This window comes from Magnolia sinica, chromosome 8 (assembly GCF_029962835.1).
Source record: "Magnolia sinica isolate HGM2019 chromosome 8, MsV1, whole genome shotgun sequence".
NCBI lineage: Eukaryota > Viridiplantae > Streptophyta > Magnoliopsida > Magnoliales > Magnoliaceae > Magnolia > Magnolia sinica.
The window spans coordinates 76806909-76830177 of NC_080580.1; the positions used below are offsets into that span (position 1 = coordinate 76806909).

Here is a 23269-nt window from a genome sequence, read left to right on the forward strand (position 1 = left end):
CAGGTAGCTGATGGACAGGCAAGGCTTGGAATCCAACTCCAAATCCAATCAGTGTTGACTGGGGAATTCTCCCTCTGTTGTAATTCCAGTTCCTGTTTGACCCCCTAAAAACCAAAACAAGGAAAATAAAGAAAAGAGTTTTAATATATAAAAAAGGGCACTCAAACTAGGAGTAGCGAGTGGCTCATCACATACTTAGTCCTTGAGTCAAGAGCGTTACCTATCATCCTATTCGCCCCTCCAATAAGCCAATCGGATGCAGGCCCAAAGAAAGTTTTCTTAGTTTTTCCTACTTGGGTTTGGGTGTGTGTGTGTGTGTGTGTGTGTGTGTGTGTGTGTGTCACTCCTTCATTACAGAAAAACAAATTATGAATTTACATACAGAGATTGTGCAATACAACAAGAATGACAAATAACCCCATCTTTCCCTTAATAGTCGAAGAATCCACAAGAAACTGCATTTGACATTCATAATGATGCAAATCTGTATCAAGATGGCACATGACACTTGTCTCGATCAAACATAGAAAATGGCATAGGTGGGTACATTGGTAGAGAATTTAAGAAGTTCGCTACAAATGGTATCATTAAATAAGTCCAACAGGCAACAAACATATCATGTTTACTATAAGAACAGACGTACCAATAGTTTAAGATTGTCTGCAGCATGTGCTTCTTTCTTTCATGGAACTTGACCTGTCCAAGGATGAAGTTTATTACCAAACACTCTTTTAAGTTCAAAGAAATCAAATAAGATTGCATGAGCACATTGACAAGGAAATTCAGATGAGAGGGAGCAGCAAAATTATAGTATTTGACATTGAAGATCCCAATGAAGCCAACAGTTTAGTGGAACTGAAACATAACTAGCATGGAAAAATAGGCCGATGCGAATGAAAGTGTTCATCTCTACCATTTCAAGTGTTTCAATCGAGATTCCAAAGAAGTCATGTGTTAAGCAGCATCAAATGTTAAAAGGGTGTGTGCTGTTGTCTGGATGCTCAACAGAACCGAATTGGTATCATCCACCAAAGGCCCATTTGGACGCACTTCCTGAAAGGGGGGTTTCAGGAAAAGGAGGCTTCAAGCCTGCTTTTTTGATCAACTTGGCAAAAACCAATCAGATTGGTTTTTATCGAGTCAGTTTTTAGTGCCTATTTTGTTGAGCAGGAGATGACAAAGGTGTTTGCAAATTGCATCCAAAAGCACAAGAGCAGCTGCCATTTGGATCAAAATGGTGTTTAGGCCTCAAACGCCCTTTCGGAGGTGCATCCAAACAGGCCCTAAAAGTAATGACCAAACCAGGAATTCCTATGTTGCACCATTTCAATTCATAGCAATGACCAAACCCCTAATTGTGATTCCATGTGTTACAAGTTTGGTGCGGAAAAGTTCATAGTTTCAATTTGGGGGCAGGTCCTTCATTACGAATCGAGCGGGGTGACCACCACACTCGTCCTTTCCAATTTATTGACCGCAACTTAATTCAACTGAGCATTCGATGGAGCCTATTGTCCTAAAGAAAGGATGCAAATGAGAGGAGGAATCAACTTGTTCACTGTCTCCATACGATTAAACATGTCTGCTAATCAACAAGATAACATCTCTTCTTCAGTAATCCAACAACTTGTAAGAGACTGAAAATTAATAGATAGTAATGATTCTATATATTGTATCCAGTTCCCAGAGTTTCAACATAGCACACCGGATGTTATGCAGCATTTAGAAGGTAGACCCATTCCACCCGAAGTCGGAGCCCTGCAAAATGTATAGCGCCAGAGCATTAGCACCTCAAATGCCAGCACCAAACTGTAATAAACAGAAACTAACGAGGCTTTTAAAGTTCACACAATGACACATGTATAGAACACCCAAGCTGTCCATCAGGTGCCATTCCACCATCAAGTCGACCACATGGTCGGTGGACCACATGGTCGGAAATAGACAAGCAGCTATTTTTAGATGACCGTTTATCTCATACAATGTGGCCCACCAGATCAGTAGATCTAAGTGGCCTGATTCTTAGGCCAGGGATTTACAGCCTACACAGCTGGGCCCACCTGATGGATGGCTGGGATCTAACTCATCCGGCATTGGCACATGTGACAATGTGTACAGGCTGGGCCATGTGTGTGGAATTAGCCAGCCTCAAAACTAAACCAAGCGGGAAATCAAACAATCAAATCATTGAAGGGGATGGAAATTGACAATTTCACATGATTATCAGCAGTCAAGGATTATTTACATTATCTATTGCTGATGCAAAGCATGCAAACACTGTGCATATTCTTGGCTCTGATGGGCCTAACAACCAAGAGAAATGAAATGAGAAAAAAATGGACGAGTGGCGATAATCCATCGCCAGGTCTGCAGGAGGTTGAGATGGCTTGCCTTTGTGTCGTAGAACTTGAGAAAGAAGCGTGACTTGGGAACGGACAACTTGGTCTCGAGGATCGTAGCAATCGCAGCACTCAGTTTCTTGTTCGCGTCCGGATTCAGGCCTCCGATGGAGACCAGCTCACCATAAGCTGTGGGTTGCTCGGTCCCCCCAAATGACATGGGAACCGATCCCTTCAGCACGATCATCACATACTGCGAATAATGAATACAAACTAGTCAATGTTTTTGGCTCGTTGGTGACAAGCGATAAAAAAGAAAACAAAGATTATACTTGAAAATATAATAAATTGCTTTCAAAAATATGTTGAATCCACACATACAGGGAACTAATTAAAAATCAAAGCAATCCTCCTGCCCAACTATTTTGAATATTTGACGCAGGATGGACGGGAAAAAGGAAGAGGAGAATAATGGATTTCTACACACAGCAACAATTCAAAGGGTTGATTTTATAGGATTTTCTTCCTTTGCAAGAGAATGCTTCTCCCTAAAGTAACTCCTTTATTTATTTCCCAACATCATCACCATACGGCATCTACAAAGACACACACACATATATATATATATAAAGACTCGATTACTCTAATTTACGAAAAGAACAAAAAATACTACAATCTCTCCCTTTCATTCTCTCATTCCTATCTCCCTAACTTATCTTATTAAGATCTCCCAAAATATTAATATACCTCATTAAAGATCCCCCAATTATTAATATGTCTTATTAATGATCTAACATCCCATTAAAGATTCTTTAAAATCTTTACTAAATAAAGACCTCATAGAATCAAGCAAAGACCCACACAAAGGATACCCATCCCTTAAAAATTTCTAAGCATGGCTCAACATGCAGGCCCCACCAACGAGCCGTAGATCAGCAAACTGGTGTTTTGGGGCCCACATCTTCTCCGCACGCTTCTTGGATCATTAATGCTTGTATAATATTACATATTATAAATTTCAAAACAAAAGGGAGGGGGGGGGTACGGCTTGGGACAATGGCAGTTTGTTGTTCCATAATGCATCAGGTGCATATTTCAACTTCATGGGCCATGGTATTGAAGAAAAAAATGGTAGATATAACAGTTCGGCCTAAAAGTGTTACTTTAGGCAGTGTTTGAATGCACAGTGAAAATCTCGTTTTCGGCTCTTTCTCAGCCTGAGAAATTCTCGGAAGATTTTGGGGCCTGTTTGGATTCATGGAAAGGAAAGGAAATGCCGTTTCCCATGAAACTCACTTTTTGTTGTCTGTCAAGCCTTTCTTTGTGGGAATTTATGGGAAACACCATTTCCCACTTTCTTTGTTGTAAAATGAAGAAATTTATTTTCCCACCTCTACCCTTAAGAAAGTCATTTCCCCGTATGGAAGGAAAATGGGCTTTCTCAAGAGTTAAACCCAAATGTCCCACCATCCATCTTCAATTGCTTCACATGTTCAAAAGTGCTAGATGAGTTAATGTCCATCTTCGGTTATGCCCCACATGTGCCACCATCCATCTTCTCTTGCGCCCCACATGTGCCACCATCCATCTTCTCTTGCGCTCCACATGTGCTAACTTGCCACATGTACCACCACTCATCTTCTCTTGCACCCTGTAGGTGCAAAGCACCTCACATGTGCCAACATGCCACGTGCCATCATCCATCTTCAATCACACCATATATGGCGCATGAGCTAATGTGCCAATGTGCACAAGTGCTCCATCTAGCTTCAAGTGCCCCCACGTCAAATGTGTCAATCTGTCATATGCCACATGCCATGTACATCTTCAAGCACCTCACATGTGCTACGTGTGCCACAATTCAGCTTCAAATGCCCCCACATGCCACAAGTGCCGCTGTCCATCTTCAAGCATCCCGCATGTGCCTCAAGTGCTACTTGGGCACATGCTAGTGACTACCTAGAAATAATTTATTTTTTCAAGAAACTTTTTTTTCCAAACAATAAATTTGAAAATAGATCTTAAATTCCTAAGAAAATCTTGTTCAAAAACAAACAAGGAAAAGAATGTCTCTCCACAATTTCCTGAAAATAAGGTTTCCCAAGAAACACTTTTTTCCTTTCATATGCTTTACATTAATCTAAACAAGCCCTTATAGAGTTTGACGTTTTCTCACGATATTATTGGGAAAATCTTGCTAAATTAATTCTTTTTAAATGGCAACAATGAAATTTATTAAAGCCAAAGAAAGTTCAAAATCAAAAGCAAAATGAAAGGGATGATGAGGAATCAGCCCTTAGCCTGTGATTAAAATAATTTTTCCGTAAAATTCATGATAATTTCACGATAAATTTGCAAAAGATTAAATTTTGTGGGATTTTGAAATTTTAGTGATATTATCATGATTATATCATTTACTCCAAATTCCATGAAGATATTGCGAGATTTTCAAAATCTTGGTGGTATTTGGATGTACTCCAGATTGCAGGAAGTGGTTATCCTGCGTCAAACAGGTAACATTCCTTTCTCCATGTGTTTGGGCAGCCTAGAAAAGTTACTTTGTGCACTTACTTTTTCTTTTTCTTTTTTCATTTTTTTGGAAAGGTGTACTTTGAGCACTTCCTAATGTGTTAGCTCCTGGATTGTTGCTCCAAATCAAAGATGAGATCAGAACATAACATCCTTGTCTTCAGATTTGGGTGGAATAGCATGCCCACATTGTTTCTTCTTCTTCTTCTTCTTCTTCTTCTTCTTCTTTTGGGATAGAAATCAAGTGCCCTCACAAACAAATGCAGGTACTTCCAAATGTATCCCTGCATAACACTACAGCAGGATTTAAAGAAAAACCAGTTTTTCCTCGAAATGTTTTTACATTTTAATGGAAGTAGCCTCAAGTTACAACTACACGCTGCTCATGGCCAAATTGAGAGCCACATAATTGCAATTTGGAGCCTAGTCCCTCATTGTAAATGCTAAAGAAGGTCATTGCAATTGCCTCCCGGCATCATTGCTCAAAATACCAGCTGATAAGTAGCATATTTGCCAATCCATATCACGTAGCGTTACCTGCTAATATGATATTTATATGCAAATTTGGACATCATCAAAATTCATAAGTGTATCAGCCAAATATCTGCATATACAGACTGATACCAGAAGTCCAATTGATGACCTTAACATACTTCTTGAAAGCAATTTGAAGTTTCATTGGTGTCATAAAAGAGACTTAAGGTGATTTGGGAATTTTGGGGGAATTGAAAATTTAGGTTAAAGGAGTTGGGGATCTTGAAAAACTAGATTATAGGATTTGATTTCAGGGATTTTGGCAAAATTGTGGCATAGGATTGGGGAATTTGAAGGGCTGGGGACAAATGGAAAATTGGGGAGATAGAAAATTTTAGGATATAGAATTGGGAATTTGGGGAAATTTGGGAATATGGGGTTTTGGGTAAGAGGAATTGAACGACACTGGCTTTGGTCATTAAAAAATCAATTTATATCTATAAATAATTAAATATTAATATTTATTATATTAGAAATAATAATATTTGATATGATTAAATATTAATAATTATTTTATTCATTCATCTCAACATCCACATGGATGAGTGGCAAGACAATGAAGGATAGAATTAGAAATGAATTAACGCGGGGGCATTTTCACACCGGGCTCGAGTAGGGTGGCCTCTGGGATGCAGGGGCACACTCGAGGTGGGTGGCCTGCATAACCCATGGATTTGGGGCCCACGAGGAGGGTTCGGCCAAGGACCTAACCCATGGATTTGGGGCCTAGGCTATGAGATAAAGGGATTAATTCGCCATGTTCTATCAGTTCGAGCTTTTAGAGCAAGTGGTTAATTGTCCTGCATTAAATTGGTATCAGAGTGGGAGGTCTCGTGTTCGAGACTCCTCATCGGGGGTGATTAATGAGGGGCATTTTCACACCGGGCTCGAGTGAGGTGGCCTGTGGGATGCAGGGGCACACTCGGGGTGAGTGGCCCGCATAACCCAGGGATTTGGGGCTCGTGTGAGGCGGAGCCCATGGATTTGGGCCCACGAGGAGGGTTCGGCCGAGGGCCTAACCCATGGATTTGGGGCCTAGGCTATGAGATAAAGGGATTATTTCGCCGTGCTTTATCAGTTCGAGCCTTTAGAGCAAGTGGTTAATTGTCTTGCATCATGAATGCATTCAACGAAACTTAGGAGTAGCACCAATAGGTATTATGATGAGGGAAAGTACACATATATTTTGGTCATGTCCAATAGAGACCAAGTATTGTGCTAGCTAGGAGGAGGAAATTGGTAAAAGTTAAAAGGCTCTAAAAGGGCAAGGGGAAGGCCCAAAAGGACATGGGAGGAGGTAGTAAGAAAAGACTTGACCTATGGTTCAATTGTAGTTATGGTGGCTCTTGATAGAGTGGAATGGCATAATAAGATTCATGTGGCCGATCCCGATTAATTCGGATATGGCTTAGATGATGATGATGACGATTAATAATTATTGTATATAATTAAAACTTGCACCTAGGCATTTCAAGTGCTATGAGGGCAGGTGCACCTAACCCCTTTAGCTACCCCGGCACCAACACAAGCCCTAAGTATCATACTTTGATATTATACTAACTATATAAATAATATGATTCACTAAAAGGTCTATACTCTTTTAAGTACTTGTACTCTTGTAGGATAGTAGAGTCATAGACTTGTCTCACCATCGTCACCATCACCAAAGCTTTGTCCCAGCTACTAGAGTCAGAGGAGTATGTTTAAGCACACAATTACAAGTTCATAACTATATGTAACTCATGTACAGCTGCTGGACACGAACAGAGCTAGCTCGATTAACTCACTCGGCTCAGCTCGGATAACCTCGACTCAAAAGTTGGGTTTGGGCCGAGCAAAGCTGATATTTTGAGCTCGAAAGAATTTCGAGCCAAGCTTGAGATGGCCCAAGTTCGACTCAACTTGTAGGTCGGCCTGAACTTGACTTAGTTCAGCTCGAGTTATAACTTAATTATATAATATTATATTTATATATATGGAAGCGAATTGTGTCTAAACCCTCCGACCATATCTGCATAGGGGCCCACCATGATGTATTTGTTTATCCACGCCGTCCATCCCTTTTCTCATATCATGTTAACACATGAGCCCAAAAATGAGGCAAATCCAACGCTCTAGTGGACCACATCAAATAGTAAGCTTGGGTTGCATTAAATACACAAAGCATTAAATGCAAGAGTCATCTTTATGCATTTAAGGCAACCCAAGCTTACTATTTGGTATGATCCACTAGAGCATTGAATCGCCCTCATTTTTGGGCCCATGCCTTAACATGATCTGAGAAAAGGGATGGACGGCGTGGATAAACAGATACATCACGGTGGGCCCCTATGCAGATTTGGTCAGACACAATCTGCTTCATATATATATAATATAAAAAAAAAGGGGCCACCCATATAAAAACTAAAAAGAAAACGCTTGACCCGAAAGCTTGAACTTGAACTCGCCTTGAAAGCTCAAGCTCGAACTTGGCTCGAACTCAGCTCGAGCTTACCCGAGCTGCTGATCGAACCAATCTGAGCTGGCCAGTCAGGCTCGACGACTGAGCCGAGACGAGCTGAACTCGAGCTGGGATAGACGGCTGGCCGAACCAAGCCGAGCTGTGCCAAGCTCAACTTGGTTCTGCTCATTTACAGCTCTAAACTCATGCATGTCTCACTTCCACATAAATACAATGGATTTACACACTTACTGATTCACAAACTACAAAGTACCTTAAAATTCTGAAAATTTTTAAAAGTAAATCAAGTCAAAAGTCGGTTTTAAAGTCTTCAAAGGCAGGATAGATTATTGTGGCACGAAGAGCGAATCAAAGCATCTACAAATTCAGGTGTGAGAGCAGTTTCGTTAAGACAGGTCAGACCACAAACTGGACTGACACGTACTTAGAAACAACATTGAAATAGGCAATTGTGTCACTTTTCTAATTTCTTTCAGTTTTTTTCTTTTATTTTCTTGAGAAATATTCACACTGATTCAACCAATATAGTCACCCATAAGGCCAATATGCTCCGATAAGTATCATTTTTTTGGCAGACTGAACTAATGAAACTAGTATTTTGAACCTTGGGCAAGCTGCACTTGACTAAGGTGCAGCAACTCATCCACCACATCCATGGCATACATGCATGCCAATTGTGGACCCCATCGAGAATGGAGTACCTGAGAATAAAGTTCACACATTAAATTGGACTACTGACCTTCTCTTTTTCATTGTACATTTGATGATCATCATCTGGACAGTTTGGGGCTTATAGTTTGATGTGATTTCTTTTGATCAAACCCCATCGACATCATGACCCCTGAATTGAACGATCAGGATTGGCATGCACGTATACCCACATGTACATAGGAGAACCATTGCAGCTGACCTTAGTGTGGTGAAGCTCACCCAATATGTATCTTTTCCGATTAAAATTTGCTCATTTCCATTAGTCAAACTAATAATTGCAATCCCATTCAATAATGCATCCAAACGTAATCTAAATCATGAAAAAAAATCTTTCAAGATGTCCATAGTTCAAATTCTTGAATATTTAAGAGGAGAAAAATAAAAGAAATCCTCAAGCTAATTCCAGCTACCACTCTTTAAACACATACATAGAGATACAAATACACATATGCATACATATATACATAGAGATATAGATACACATATGCATACATACATACATACGTATATGTGAGAAGGTATCAAGTCCAACTGGTTGGGCCACAAGTTACAGTCCACTCGGCGGATAATTCCAACCTGTTAAGCGCATGCAACATCCAACCCTTCCAATAGGTTGGTCCCACCACAAGGATCATGTAGGAAACTCAGCCCCATCCAATCGTCAGGTAGGGCAAACCATAGAAAACAGTGTCTAGCCATTGGTAAATAGCAAAATACAAATGTGGTTCACTTGATAAGTAGATGCAGCTAATTTTTTCATACAAGGTAAACCTCATAATGGGGCCCACCAATTGGACAGGTTGGATATCGCATGCACATGAAAAGTTGGATGTTACCTGCTAGGTGGACCGTAACTTATAGTCCAACATGTTGGACTTGAGACCTTCTCCATATATGCGTGCGCGTTTGTGTGTGTGTGTGTGTGTGTCTAGAGAGAGAAGTCTCACACGCAGTTGGATAACAAGAGCTACATCCAACTAGCTGGATAACGTCAACATCTCAAGTGTGCACAACATCCAACCCGTTCAAAAGGTTGGCCCCACCATGAAGAACAATTGCTGCAAAAATCAGGCTGAGCCACTCATCATAGCAGCTGCACCACAGAAAACAACAGACAACCGCTGATCCAATGCAAATTTCACATGCAGCCAACCTGATGAGTGGATCAGCCTCATTCTCGCATTAGGCGATCTCCATCATGGCCCCAACTTTTTGGACAGGTTGGATATAATACACACATGAGGGGTTGCATGTGAGACCCTATAAGGGTCTGTTTGGACGCCCATTCAAAAACAGAATCTCAATTTCTCAAGTAAATACAGCAGTAATGATCAAGGCACTAAGCAGCACCATTCTAATTCATGATGAAGACCAAAACCCAAATGGGAATTTCAATTTGGGGGTGCCAAACGCCTAAACCCAATTCTACTTTATCAAATCAAAATGCAATCCAATCCAATTGGCCATCCAAACACAGCATTAAATAAAATAGGAATGTAATGACACAGATCAAATCCAAAAACCCATATATACTACAACTACTCAGTAGCAGCTCATCCCACATCATCAAAAATTCAAACCCCATTTCCCAAAAAAAAAAACCAAAAAAACAAAAAACAAAAGACCAAAAAAATTATAAATAAATAAATAAACTAGAAAAAAAATAAAGGAAGCAAAACCCATGTTACAAAATTAGCCCCCAAACTCAAAATAATTACAAAAAAAATTAAAAAATTAAAATCTTTTTAGAGAGAGAGAGAAAGAGAGAGAGAACTGACGGCCTCAGGCTTTCCGATGATTTTAGCCACTGCCTTGGTGGCTTCAGAGAGGATTGAGGAGGTGTCTATGCCCTCCAGGCTCACGTTAGTCGATAGGTTAAGGCAAGGCATCTTCTCTCTCCCTCTCTCTGCAACGTCCAAACCCAAAACCCTCAGCCTCTCTCGTCCTCTCTATATGAGAAATGCGTAAAGAATGGTATGTTAGTTTTACACCATTTAAAATCTATTGAGGCCTCATTCTCCTCATAAGGGGCAATCGTTTGCAGCTATCCTGGCCCACTAAATTATCGAGCAGTCCTAACCATCCATTTAATGGCTATCAAATGGGTAGTTAGTTATAGGTAACATAACTTCTAAATGTTTAGGTTCTAAGAGTCGCCACCATTTTTGTCAAATGTTGCAAAAAAAAGTATAGTAGCTTTACTATGTTATAAACGTGAGGTCTTAACCGAAGGGCCCACTTCGATGTATGTGTTGCATATCACGCCGTCCATCGCTTTTCCAGTTCATTTTAGTGGGAAGCGGATGGACGCGGATTAGCTACTGACAGGTTGAGTAGCCAGACTGGCCCCTGAAGTGACGTCACCAATTTTATATGGGCCCCACATTGATGTATGTTTTGTATCCACATTATCCGTACATTTGGAGAGATCACTTCAGGGCATCATCCAAAGAGAATGAGGCAGATCTAAGGCTGGAGCGGACCCACCACCACAAAAAATAACGGAGAGTGCCACCCACCGTTGAAACCTTCCTAAGGTCCACCGTAACGTTTACTTGAGATTCAACGTGTTAATGTGTTCAAGGGAAAACACAAATATCAACTTGATTGAAAACTTTTATACCCGTTGGAGCTTTCTAAGGGTGAGCATTACTCTCTCTACAGTTTTATGTGGTGGGTCAATTGGAGCTTTGGATCTATCTCATTTTGTTTCTCCTTTTTTATTTTTTTATTTTATTTAGGTTAGCTTTGTTAGTACACATCCATATCAGTACACACCTTCTATGTTAGCCACCCCTGCTAGGGATTGATACCAAGACCTTAAGTGTTGAAATGAGGTATCTCCACTCAATTTGCCAGTTGAGCTATGGATCAGGGTGTTAACTCATTCTTTGGATATGCCCCAATATAATCTATCCATACGAATGAATGGTGTAGATATAAAACTACGTCATGTCAGGGTTTACAAAACTTGGTGACATCACTTCAGCAGCATTTTTCGATACTCAACTGGTCAGAGCTCCATAGGCCACTGTGATGCAACGTTTTATTCGCATCTTTCATCCCGATTTTAAGATTATTATACACTATAAAATAAAGAATGAGGCAGAACCAAGACGCAAAGCTGCAAAGTTGGGATTGAAGGCCATCGTTAAAAACTTATTGAAAAGTGCAGAACTTTCAGATCAAGCTTCTATTGGTGTTTTCACTTAGTCCAGCTATACATGGCCTTATAGGTTGGATGACCATTAAACATGACTGGGGGACCTATGAAGGTTTCAACTTTCAATGGTGGCCGTCATTATCCCCACTTCTATGGTGCGTTTCACTTTAGCTTTGGATGTAACTAAATTTTGGGTCCATGATCTAAAATGATCTGAAAAAACTGATGAACGGACTAGATAAGACACATCCACCGTGGGTCCCACGGAATTTTCTTAGTACACAACCCGTTTGCCCTCCTTGGACGGAGGAATTGATGCTAACCAAGGCTTGAGTACCGAAGGAGAATTGTCCACTACTTGTCATACCCGCTAACTTGTAACTCGTGCAATGGATCCGAACCGTTGAAAAGGTAGGCCACACCAAAAAGATTATCTGGGGTGAAATTCATATCAATCAACCAATTGAATGGGCCGAAATTATAAATAATGGAGTCAGGCCATTGGCTGTCCATTATTTCGGCGGTTTAGCCCGCCTGAGGTTCAGACCATCCTGCTTTTAAGCCGCAGATTATTTTTATGATGTGGCCCACCTTTTCCACTGGTCAGATGTCATCCACAAGTTACAAGTTAGCATGAACAAACATTTTCTACAAATAAAGTGAAATTTCTTGGAGGCCATTGCCTGCGACTTGCTGCAGTCGGAACTTTAGATGGGCCCACTGTAATGTTTGTCAGAAATCCACCCAGGCAATCTGTTTTTCCAAATTATAATATGACACAAGATAAAATGAAAAAGTTCCAAAGCCCAGGTGGTCCACACTACTGTGATATTTATCGCCATCCAAAACCATTTTGATTGGGATAAACTGAAAAGATAAAAATATTAGCCTGATTCAAAACTTTTGTAATCATAAATGATTCAATCAAAGGGAATTCAATCACTATTGTTCCTTGTCGCATGGCTCACTTTAGTTTTAGAGTTATCTCATTTTTGAGCTCATGTTCTAAAATGAGCTCACAAAATGAATAGACAGAGTGGATTTCTCACAAACAACAAAGTTATAAAGCCTGCCTGCTTCCTATAGAATGAATTGCTTCTTAAATTTACAATAATGGAGGATTCACCCACCCTCAATGATAGTGGCCACGGCTTCCTTGGATCCCCATATTGGCTATGGGCCCACCTTGATATATGGCTTATAACCACATGGTCTATACATTTTGATAGCTCATTTTAGGACATGATCCAAAAAATGAAATAGATCTAATTCTCAAGAGGACAACACCATAGGAAACAATGGTGATTGACCATTAAAAGCTTGTTATGGGCCACAAAAGGTTTTGGATCAAAATGATATTTGTATGGTTCATTCATCCATGTTTTTATGACCTTATCAAGAGGTTGGATGGCAAATAAACATTCTGGTGGAACCTAATAAAATTTTAATAGTGGGTATTCAGTCGTCACCATTTCTTGTAGTATGGTCCACCTAAGATTTCGATCTGCTTCATTTTTTTATAATCCCCTCAAATGAGCTTTCAAAAAGAATTAATGGCCTGGATGTAAGGCACGTACATCATATTAGGCCCCCACAGTTAAGGATCCATCGAAACCTTGGGCTGTGATGGTGTGGCAACCTAGCGAGTTGATCAGTGGGGCAGTACACTATCTGAGATGTGCTTTTTAAGGTTTCAAAGTTGAGTGTGTCCTAAGTCATATCTAATAGGCCAATCAATCAAATCACACCACCCCTTTATGTGATATTTGGTAATGAAGGAATTGCCCAAGGCATGTTAGTAATCCAAGCAATCAAATTCATTGACCTACCATTTACTCCATGGTAGTTGTAAAGCATGAAAGCAATAAATGAATAAAAGCTGACTCTTTATAAAAGAATATAGATGCTACATACTCCTACATTAGTTGGGCAGCCAAAGTTCAATACAACGGATTTAAAGAAAGAGAAGGCAAGGAGGGTTAGAATTCCAGCTTTTCGCCGGGATCAAGCAAGACAACTATTTCAAGCTAGCCCATGTAAAAAGTTGACCAACTCTAGTGCAGATCTACTTATTGTTAGTGGATCGATAAGAGTAGTGTTATGATAGATAATTCTTTGATAGAATTTATTAATATCCAAACTCATTGGTTTGCCCCCATCATTTTGAATGATTTGTCTTAACTCGGGAGGAAGAACTAGTAATAGGCACAAAACCATGTAAACCATATGCGAAATTGTAAGGATTGTGCTATGCATCGGATATGGAGATCCAAAGAACTATAGGGCGTACCTTGTCGAGACACTATTACTATAGGCCGGATGCCGCAATCTTCCTTTCCTTACACCCTTAGAGAGGCTCTTATGGAATTCTTGCTTCCTTTGATATGTTGGATTAGGGACCCAACCATATTCTTATAGTTATAGAGGGCAAAGGAGTTTGAAACCCATTGAAATTCCTCTCCCTCTGGCTCCACACGAATTAGGTAATTCCGGTTTCACTAAAACACTGTGTGTGTATCACAATTGTAGCATACCACCCCTTACATGATTTTAGATGCATAACAACTTAGTGGGCTCCACTAGTACACCCAATCACACTATCCAACACTTAGGATAATCCTGACCGTTGATCAATAAGGCCCACATTCTAGAATTCTCACAAACTATCCATTTTGGTTATACATTTGTTCGAATAAAATGCTTTTAACCGAAAGGTGGTGAGGGCCTTGCTACCTAATCCACTCACCACCTACTCAGGCATGGATTAGGTGGCAAGGCTCTTACTCCCTTATAGAAAGCTTATGTCATGAGTTTGTATAAGTGGGGCCCATCATTACCAAGCTTGGTGCGGGTGGGGTCACTATTGAATCCGAGTTTGACATGGTTTGGCTAGTGGCACCACAAGTAGCTACTAGTTGGTGCTTTATGGGCCCCACCATGATGTATATGTTTCATTCGTGCCATCCATCCATTTTTCTAGATCATTTTATGGAATGAGCTCAAAATTGAGGTAGAACCAAATCTTAACTGGACCATGCCACAAGAAATAGTGATGATTGAATACTCCCCCGTAAAATTAAAACTTCTCAAGGTCCACAAAAGTTTTGGATGAAGCTGACATTTTTTTTCCCTTCATTTAGGTTTGTATGACCAAATCAACTAGTTGGATGTCAAGTAAATATTATAGTGGGTGTAGGAGGTTTTTAATGGTGGACATTCAATCTCTACTATTTAGTGTGATGTGGTTCACATGGGATTTAGATCTACCTCATTTTTTAGATCAAGCCCTGAAATAAGAAAAATGGATGAACAACAAGGATAAAACACATACATCATGGTGGGGCTCACAAAACACTGACCAATAACCACAACGCCACTAGCTTAAACCCATTTAATGATCTGTTGAGATTTGATTAGTTGAGCCATGTACTATTGTTAGAGATGGGCCAAGCCCTTTTAAGGTTTTTCCATGGAGCATGTACTTGGCTATCTTTATTATGACTAGCCAATCAAATCTTACCATGTCATCGTACCATGAGGATAATGGTGATGCCCTACCTAACCCCCTCCCGGTGTAATTAGATACTGGGTTAGGTACTGAGGCTATGACCACTCTCAACTATATATGGGGGTTGGGGTGAGCAGGTTAGCTGTTACCCTAGTAACAGCTCAGTGGGTGTTACCCTCATCATGTGGGGCCTGCTTTGATGAATGTGTTTCATATCTATGCTGCCCATCTGTTTTTTCTGCTAATTTAAAGATGTTATACCAAACCTTAACTGGATCCAAATCTCTATTGCACCACACCATTGGAAAAAGTGGTGAATGACCATTAAAAGCTTTTTAAAGGCTACAAAAGTTCGAATCAAACTAATCTTAGTATTTTCTGATCAAGCTAGTCTCTGTATTTTACCTTCATTTAATTCTGGTTGACTTTATCAACGGGTTGGATTGCAAATAAACATTACGAATCTACTTACGATGGGCTTTGAGAAGTTTTTAATGGTGAGCATTAAATCATTACTGTTTCTTATGGTGTGGTCAACCTAAGATTTGGATAATCTTATTTTTTTTGGAACATATCAAAAATGAGCTGTAAAAATAGATGAACGGAGTGGATATACAACATATGATCAAGGTGGGCCCTACGCTAAGGGTAACACCCACTAATTAAGCCGTTACTAGGGTAACACCTAATCCACGCCCGGGCTGGACTTTGCAAGGTAAGCTTGCTTAGTAAGTTTGATATTGTTAGAATCACTGCATAAAGCATGTATATCTAAAATTCTCCTTATTAGGGGGATCACAGATAAGTAACTACTGATCATCCTTGTCTTATTCAACTCTACCATCTATCGGTGGCCAATGCAAGGGTTGGGCTGTTTTATGGACAAAAATTTCAGGCCATTTCCTGTTTGCTATTATTGATTTAAAATCAACGGTCTAGATTTTTTTTAAAAAACATGGCCCACTAGGACAAACTAAGGAATTTAGAAATCATCAAAGTCATGCCTAATTCAAAAAATTAAAACAATGGTATTAGTGGTAGGGCTGCCCATGAGAGGGCTTGGGAAGGATATAATGAGCCAATCCCTTCTCTTTTGAATTTCCTGCCTTGGCCTGCAAACATAAAACTTAGAATTGGAATCTTCTATTTGCCCTAAACTGCGATTTTTTATTTTCATGAATTATGATTGGTCCACATCATTACTGGTATTGTTAGTGCTATTGCATTAAATGCATACTATGGTTATGTGGCACGATCACATTACAACAAATAAGAAATTTCTATTTGTGAAAAACAGCGAATCCGTACTCTAAAAGTTTTCCAAAGGCCTCAGCAAGTAGTGGATAAAAATGAGCCTAGATTCAGGCACGATTTGGGCCTTAGAAAATGTCACTAAAGTCTAGCCTAGCCCGGCCCCACCCACTTATGTTTTATCTGAAAATCAGGCCTAAGCATTGACGTGGTCTTAAAAACTAAACCTAGGACTACCTCATGGTGAGCTTGGCCCTAGAGCCCATCGGCTAGCCACCCAACTCAATTAATAGATATTTGATGGACAGTCAGTAGTCTGGATTGGATCAGTAAATTCCCATGAATTACCTGTAAAGGGACTGAGATTAGTCCGATTGATTAATCTTTCCTAAGATTTTCCCCACCGAGTTGAATTTTTTTTTTTTCCCCAAAAATTTCCAAATCTCTAATTAACTTTGAATGTTTTTATTAATTTATAACATTATAATATATTTATATTTTGTGTAGATATTGAGAGAAGTAAAGCTTTCGAATCAGCGGAGGTAATGACATTTTAGTGATTTGGGTGAAAGTTAAAAGGTCAGAATATGCCATGCTTGTCGAGATTAGCTCTCGAATGCCTTTGGGACACATGACACTTTCTCATTGACCAGAAAGGCTGATAGGCTAAATAATTTAGGTGAAGGATAGAGGTAAAAGGTCAAAATATTTTCTTTTTATTTATTTTTTAAAGTATAATTTTATAAAAGGCTTATAATAAAGGTAGTATGATATAAAAATTAAAAAGTTAGAAATTATTTCATTATCAAGTGAGTTAGAAAAAATAAAAATTAGATTTCTGATGGTGATTCACCCAATCTTAACATCTAACTTATTAGCCATTGATTATGGAGATACCCACATTTAAAAAAATGGAAAAAGAAAATTAGGGTTAGTGGAAAGTGGAAATTAGATTTCTAATGCATCCTTTCGACCTAATTTCAAAGTATAGCTGACTTTCCACTCCCTTGAGGACACTTGGCTGCTTCTGACATGCTTCTTTCCTAAATCTGAAGACACATGTCAACTCATAAATGCAGAGAGGTGTCAATGGAATTTAGATTTTTTTGCATGCATGAAGGTGTTATTTTTAGCCTTATTTTCGTGTTTGGGTGGTTTGGATAAAGCCCTGAGACGCTTCAAATTAGGTTGGAGGTATTCGAGGGTAGGCCTGGTTGGGCTCATAAGGACTTGGAGAAGGTTTCATGGTTATGAATTTATTAAGAGTTCAATTCATTCGATTCCAATGCGACTGGTCATTACATGGCCAGGTAGAGTTTCTATAATATTTTATGTGGGGTTTCTATAATATTTTATGTGGGATGCATGAAGGTGTACGGTGCAATATGTGGCACATGTGGCTGTTGTTAATTTACAATGCACACATGTCATGTGCTTCACATCTAAAACTCAATTTGTGTGGTAAATGTAGAAAGGTAATTAAAAAATAAATGTGGTATATTTACAATATTTGAAGATAAACGATGACACATGTGGCATGTCTGACATGTATAACATAAGATAATGGAAAATGTGTATCATAACATCAACAAAAAAGACTATCAATGGGCTTACCTGGCCTATTGGGCTTTTGGGCTTGGGCTAAAATACTAGGCGTAAAGTCCCAACCCATGCCTACATATAAGCCTGTCTGTGAATCGGCCTAGCCTTTGATAATATCATGCATGACTGAGTACACCAAACAAACGGTTCAGATCTTGCACAATAGAGGGTAGCTTGGCTTGGGCCATGCATAATCATCACGGGCCAGGCTCGAGCCTATTTGTTTAGGCTCCTCATGAACCCTTCCTGGAGTTGGCGAGCAGGCTTGGGCAGATCTCAGCTACGCTCAAAGGAGTGCGGCTTGGCTATGACCTTCAAGCCAGTGATGTAAGTGTGACATTGACCATAAGGCCCACCTTCATGTACGCCTTCTATATCTAGGCTGTTCATCTGTTTTAGCAGCTTATTTTAGACCATGGTCCAAAAATTGAAGCAGATACAAATTTCAGGTGGAAAACTACACAGGAAACAGTAGGAGTTGAGAACGATCATGGTTAAAAACTTCCTAGGTCCACCGTAATGTTTTTTTGACAATCTAACATGTTGTTAAAGGTCACATAGACATGGATGAAAGGGAAAAAAAATGAATATCAGCTTGATCCAAAACTTATGTGGCTCATAAAAGGTTTTTAGTGGTCAATAACCATTATTTCCTGTGGTGTGGTTCACCTGAAATTTTTATCTGCCTCATGTTGGGAACATGCCCTGAAATAAGCTGAAAAACCAGATGGACGGCCTGGATATACAAGGGCTAGAAGGTAGTCTCTGTTTTCTGTGAGAATAAGGAAACAAACTTTGATACTCGGATAGAGAAATGAATGATACACGGGTTACTTAAAAATTGCTTATCTGGCATACAGTTAACTCAAAAGAAAACTATAAATTAATTATTATTTAATTATATGACTGTTGGACAGGTTGACATCAATTGAATCAATTGAGTGGTTAGTAATAAATGAAAAATATTTAGAATCCTATTTCAACAGACAAATGTCCAAAAATACGATGCTAGGAATTTTCTTCCAATTTGACTTCGGGATTGTGACTGAATTCCACCGTCCAACCTGTTTTATTTTGAACGTGGAAGGAAGGTGAAACCCACGTCACCTCTAGCGGCGGTGCAATGATGTGGCAAGATTTATTAGTGGGGCAGAACCTTCTGCAAAGCACTTTGGTACTGGGCTGTTTGAAACAGCGTACCCTCAGCGTACCATGGGCAAGTCAAATCTCACCTGCTTTGATGGACATCACCACGTGAAACAAGGGCTGTTCAACGTCAAAAAGTATGGTGGACCCTGCGAAGTTTTTAATGGTGGGCATTCAATTATCCCTATTTCATGTGGTGTGGTTCATTTGACATTTTGACATGTGACGTGGTATAATGCATTATTTGTATGATTGGCCTAAAAAGAGTTTAAATAAAAGTGGAAGTAGTTTGTTAGAACAGAATCAGTACTATGCGGGACATGATGTAATGGGCTCCCAGCTATGTCTGGACCGGATAAATTCATTTTGGGTTGAGAGAGATTGTCATTTGAAGTCTGGATCATAAATCAGTGGTAACTTTTGATACGAGTGTCGTCACAAAATGCAGGACCTATCAATCTTTATATGATGATGCGTTTGGGTTCAACTGGGCTATTATGCAAGCCGAATTCATCCGTCTTGCCGTAAAATGTACCCCTCAGTATAACACGGCGACTTTTAAGGAAAAATTAATATTTTTAGAAAGTTCTATTTTCATTATTTTCTAGAGTTTTAGATTTTTTGTCTTTTTAGATATTGATTGTAATCATGTGGGCAATCTTCTGGTAAGGTTAATTTAGGACTTTTTATTTTTGGCAAAACTTACTATTCCGGGTAAGTTATATTTTAATAAATTAGGACTTCTATTAGGGTTTGAGTCGTTCATATAAGTGGTGTAATCAAACGTTCCAAAATTATTATTGCATTATACAAATTTAAAATTCTCTCATTTTTTTTTTTTAAAAAAACCTTATGGATTCAAGACTACCTTGTGGATTTAAGGTTTGCCTACTTAGGAAGACGATGATCTTTCTCTTATTATTTCATGCTCTTCTTTTCGTCAATTGGTATTAGAGAGGAATTTTCTCGGTTCGACAGTATCTAATGATGGCGCGGGCAATAATCTCATGGACGGTACTCCAGGAGACAATCCTACGACAATAACGACGTCTGAAGCTTACCAACGAGAGAATATGCAGGCCATGCAAGGACTGCAGGTGACAATTGATCATTTGAGAGAAGCTTTATGACAGACCCATGTTCGTAATGATGAGTGTTATAGTGCGCAGCACGTTAACAATGCAAATGAACCGAGATCCAATATTCGGTCTCACCCACAAATGATAAACAAGAAGAAATATAATCTAGAGATAGAATCAAAGCATTCCAAACAAACCACAAGACATAATATACATGAAAAAATCCCAATAAGGGTAAAAAACCATGGGTGCAAACTTCTACTATGAAGAAAACAGAATTACAAGCAATATACTAACCTTTTTCCCTTAGATGTATAAAAAAAACTCTTTACATACACCTTATAATACACTAGAATAGTCATAGGAACCCCTATTTATAGTTTAGGCAACTTCCCTTCCGCACTCTTACGAAACCGCCTCAAATTTATGCAGTCCACACCAAATCCGCGTAAAATCTGCGTAACCTCGACTAGTCGAGAGAGGTCCTTGACCGGTCGAGCACCACGGACCAAGAAAAAACATCACACGCTGGACTTTGAGTCGAGTGAACCCCCAATTGGTCGAGTGGGCCACTTGACCGGTCGAGTAGCCCATTCGACCGATCAAGCAGCCCACTCGACTGGTCGAGTAACATGGTCCAGATGAGGCTCCACACTTCAACAATCTCCCACTTGGAGACACATTGCTATAATCCTTCGTCTTCTACATCCAGAGTACACCACCTCCTCGTCTTCAAGCTTGAAGACCAATCAAAACTGAACAGAGCTTCAGCTTCTCCCGTGTGACCACCTTTGTCATCATATCCGAAGGATTCTCACTTGTATGAATCTTCTCCAGAGCAATTGATCCATCTTCCAGTAACGAACGTATGAAGTGATATTTGATGTCAATATGCTTGGTCATTGAATGAAAGGCTGAATTCTTAGCCAAATGTATTGCACTCTGACTTTCACTGTACAGCTTGCAATACTTCCGTTGTACTGATGGATACTATCTTTTATAACTGAGAGACCCAACTGACTGCAGCACTATCCAGAGTAAAGATATACCTTGTAGTGCTTCTTTTGATGTCGATATCTTCTGCCAAATCTGAATCTACGTAGCCTTATAGCTTGATTTCTAATCTTCCATACTACAGCCCTACATCCACAGTACCTAGCAGGTATCTAAGGATCCACTTCACAGCTTCCCAATGTTCCTTCTCGGGGTTGTTCATGAACCTACTAACAACTCTCACTGCTTGAGCAATATCTGACCTCGTGCTCAGCATAGCATACATGAGACTCCCAATAGCTGACGGGTATGGGACTTTAGCCATGTAGTCCCGTTCCTCCCGCGTCTTCGCACCTTGCTCCTTAGAAAGCTTGAAGTGGTTGGCTAATGGAGTGCTAACCGGCTTAGCACCTTCTATACTGAATCGATCAAGTACCTTGGCTATGTACTCTGCCTGTGACAAAACTAGTGTCTTGTTTTTCCTGTCAGGCTTTATCCTCATGTATAGGATTTGTTTTGTAGTTCCTAAATCCTTCATGGCAAATTCTCTAGACAGTTGTCTTTTGAGATCTGAGATGTCCTTCATGCTTGATCCGACCACAAGCATATCATCAACGTATAGAAAAAGGATGATGTACGATCTATCAAACTTCTTCAAATAGCAACAGTGGTACGTATACATGTCCTAAAACCGTTTCTCGACATGAAACTATCGAACTTCTTGTACTACTGCCTTGGGGCTTGCTTCAGGCCATATAGACTTTTCTTTAGTCAACACACCTTATTCTCCTTTCCTGGTGCCACGTATCTTGTCGGCTGATACATGTATGTCTCTTCTTCAAAGTTCCCATGAAGAAAGACTGTCTTAACATCTAACTGCTCTAGATGTAAGTCCTTTATGGCCACTATACTCAAGATCATGCGAATCGTAGACATTTTCACCACTGGTGAAAATATTTCAGTGAAGTCGATACCTGCCTTTTGTTGAAACCCTTTCACAACCAATCTAGCCTTATACCGCTTCGAACCATCGTGCTCCTCCTTCAGTCTGTAAACCCACTTGTTATAAAGAGCTTTCTTACCCTTAGGTAGAGTGACTAGCTCCCACATACGATTGGACTCAAGAGAGTCTATCTCATCATCCATGGCCTACTCCCACTTAACCCGTGTATCTAATTGTAATGGCTCTTCAAAACACTCTGGTTCACCATTATCTGTCAATAGTAGATAATGTAAGTAGGGTGAGTATCGGACCTTGGGTCTTCTCTCCCGAGTAGACCTCCTCACAATCGGTGTCTGCAGCTCCTCCTCATTATACTCTTGTACTTGCTCATCCTGTGGCACTGTAACACCTATGTCCGGTAATTCTTCAAACTCTACGAATCCTTTCTCATTGGCCTTATTTTACTGCACACTATCCTTATACATCACTTTTTCATTGAAGACTACGTCTTTACTTCTGATGATTTTCTTGTTCTCTATATCCAAAAAACGGTAGCCAAAATTATGCTTGTAAGGCATGTATCCTAGACCGTATCATTCCTTAGACTCCCGCGATCTTCCTTGTTGAATTCTGGCAAACTACGACTTGTAACTGGTATTTGCTCGCGACCCTGAGTTACATCCTGTATATCTGAGTCGACTCGACCCGAGACTTGTACCATCGCAACCGCGTCGTTGCCGCAGTTTCGGCGCCGTGTCTCGCGCGTTGATGCGATACCCAGGCCAGGAGTTATGGGCCCGTGTTTATTTCAAGGAAAATGCCGCACATTTACAAAACCTGAGAGAATCTCTAACCAACATCACATCAATCAATCAAATTACAACCCATACCTCTCTCTTCCCCAAAGTCAACACACCCATCACACCCATCCTTCTCCCTTACAACCACTCTCTCTCTCTCTCTCTCTCTTCCCTACCCATTTTTTTCCAAGAAACTAAAGAGGAGAGAGC

At 39.9% G+C, this 23269-nt stretch overlaps 1 protein-coding gene across 4 annotated transcripts; it reads right to left on the bottom strand.

Moving 5' to 3' along the window:
* Window positions 1-406: 406 nt before the first annotated feature.
* On the bottom strand, window positions 407-10521 carry LOC131253463 (uncharacterized). Of its 4 annotated transcripts, XR_009175206.1 has the most exons (5): window positions 10353-10521; window positions 2392-2592; window positions 2246-2304; window positions 1706-1758; window positions 407-696 (listed from the first exon to the last, which is right to left on the bottom strand). XR_009175206.1 is itself a non-coding variant. In XM_058254456.1 (4 exons), exons 1-3 carry the CDS (start codon window positions 10461-10463, stop codon window positions 1723-1725), a joined length of 348 nt encoding a protein of 115 aa, XP_058110439.1. In that variant the 5' UTR covers window positions 10464-10518; the 3' UTR covers window positions 407-696; window positions 1706-1722. The 4 variants fall into 4 exon arrangements, 3 of the variants coding, with proteins under 3 accessions (XP_058110439.1, XP_058110437.1, XP_058110438.1); XM_058254456.1 differs by lacking the exon at window positions 2246-2304 and having other exon boundaries at window positions 10353-10518; XM_058254454.1 differs by lacking the exon at window positions 407-696 and having other exon boundaries at window positions 1535-1758.
* Between the last annotated feature and the right edge of the window lie 12748 nt (window positions 10522-23269).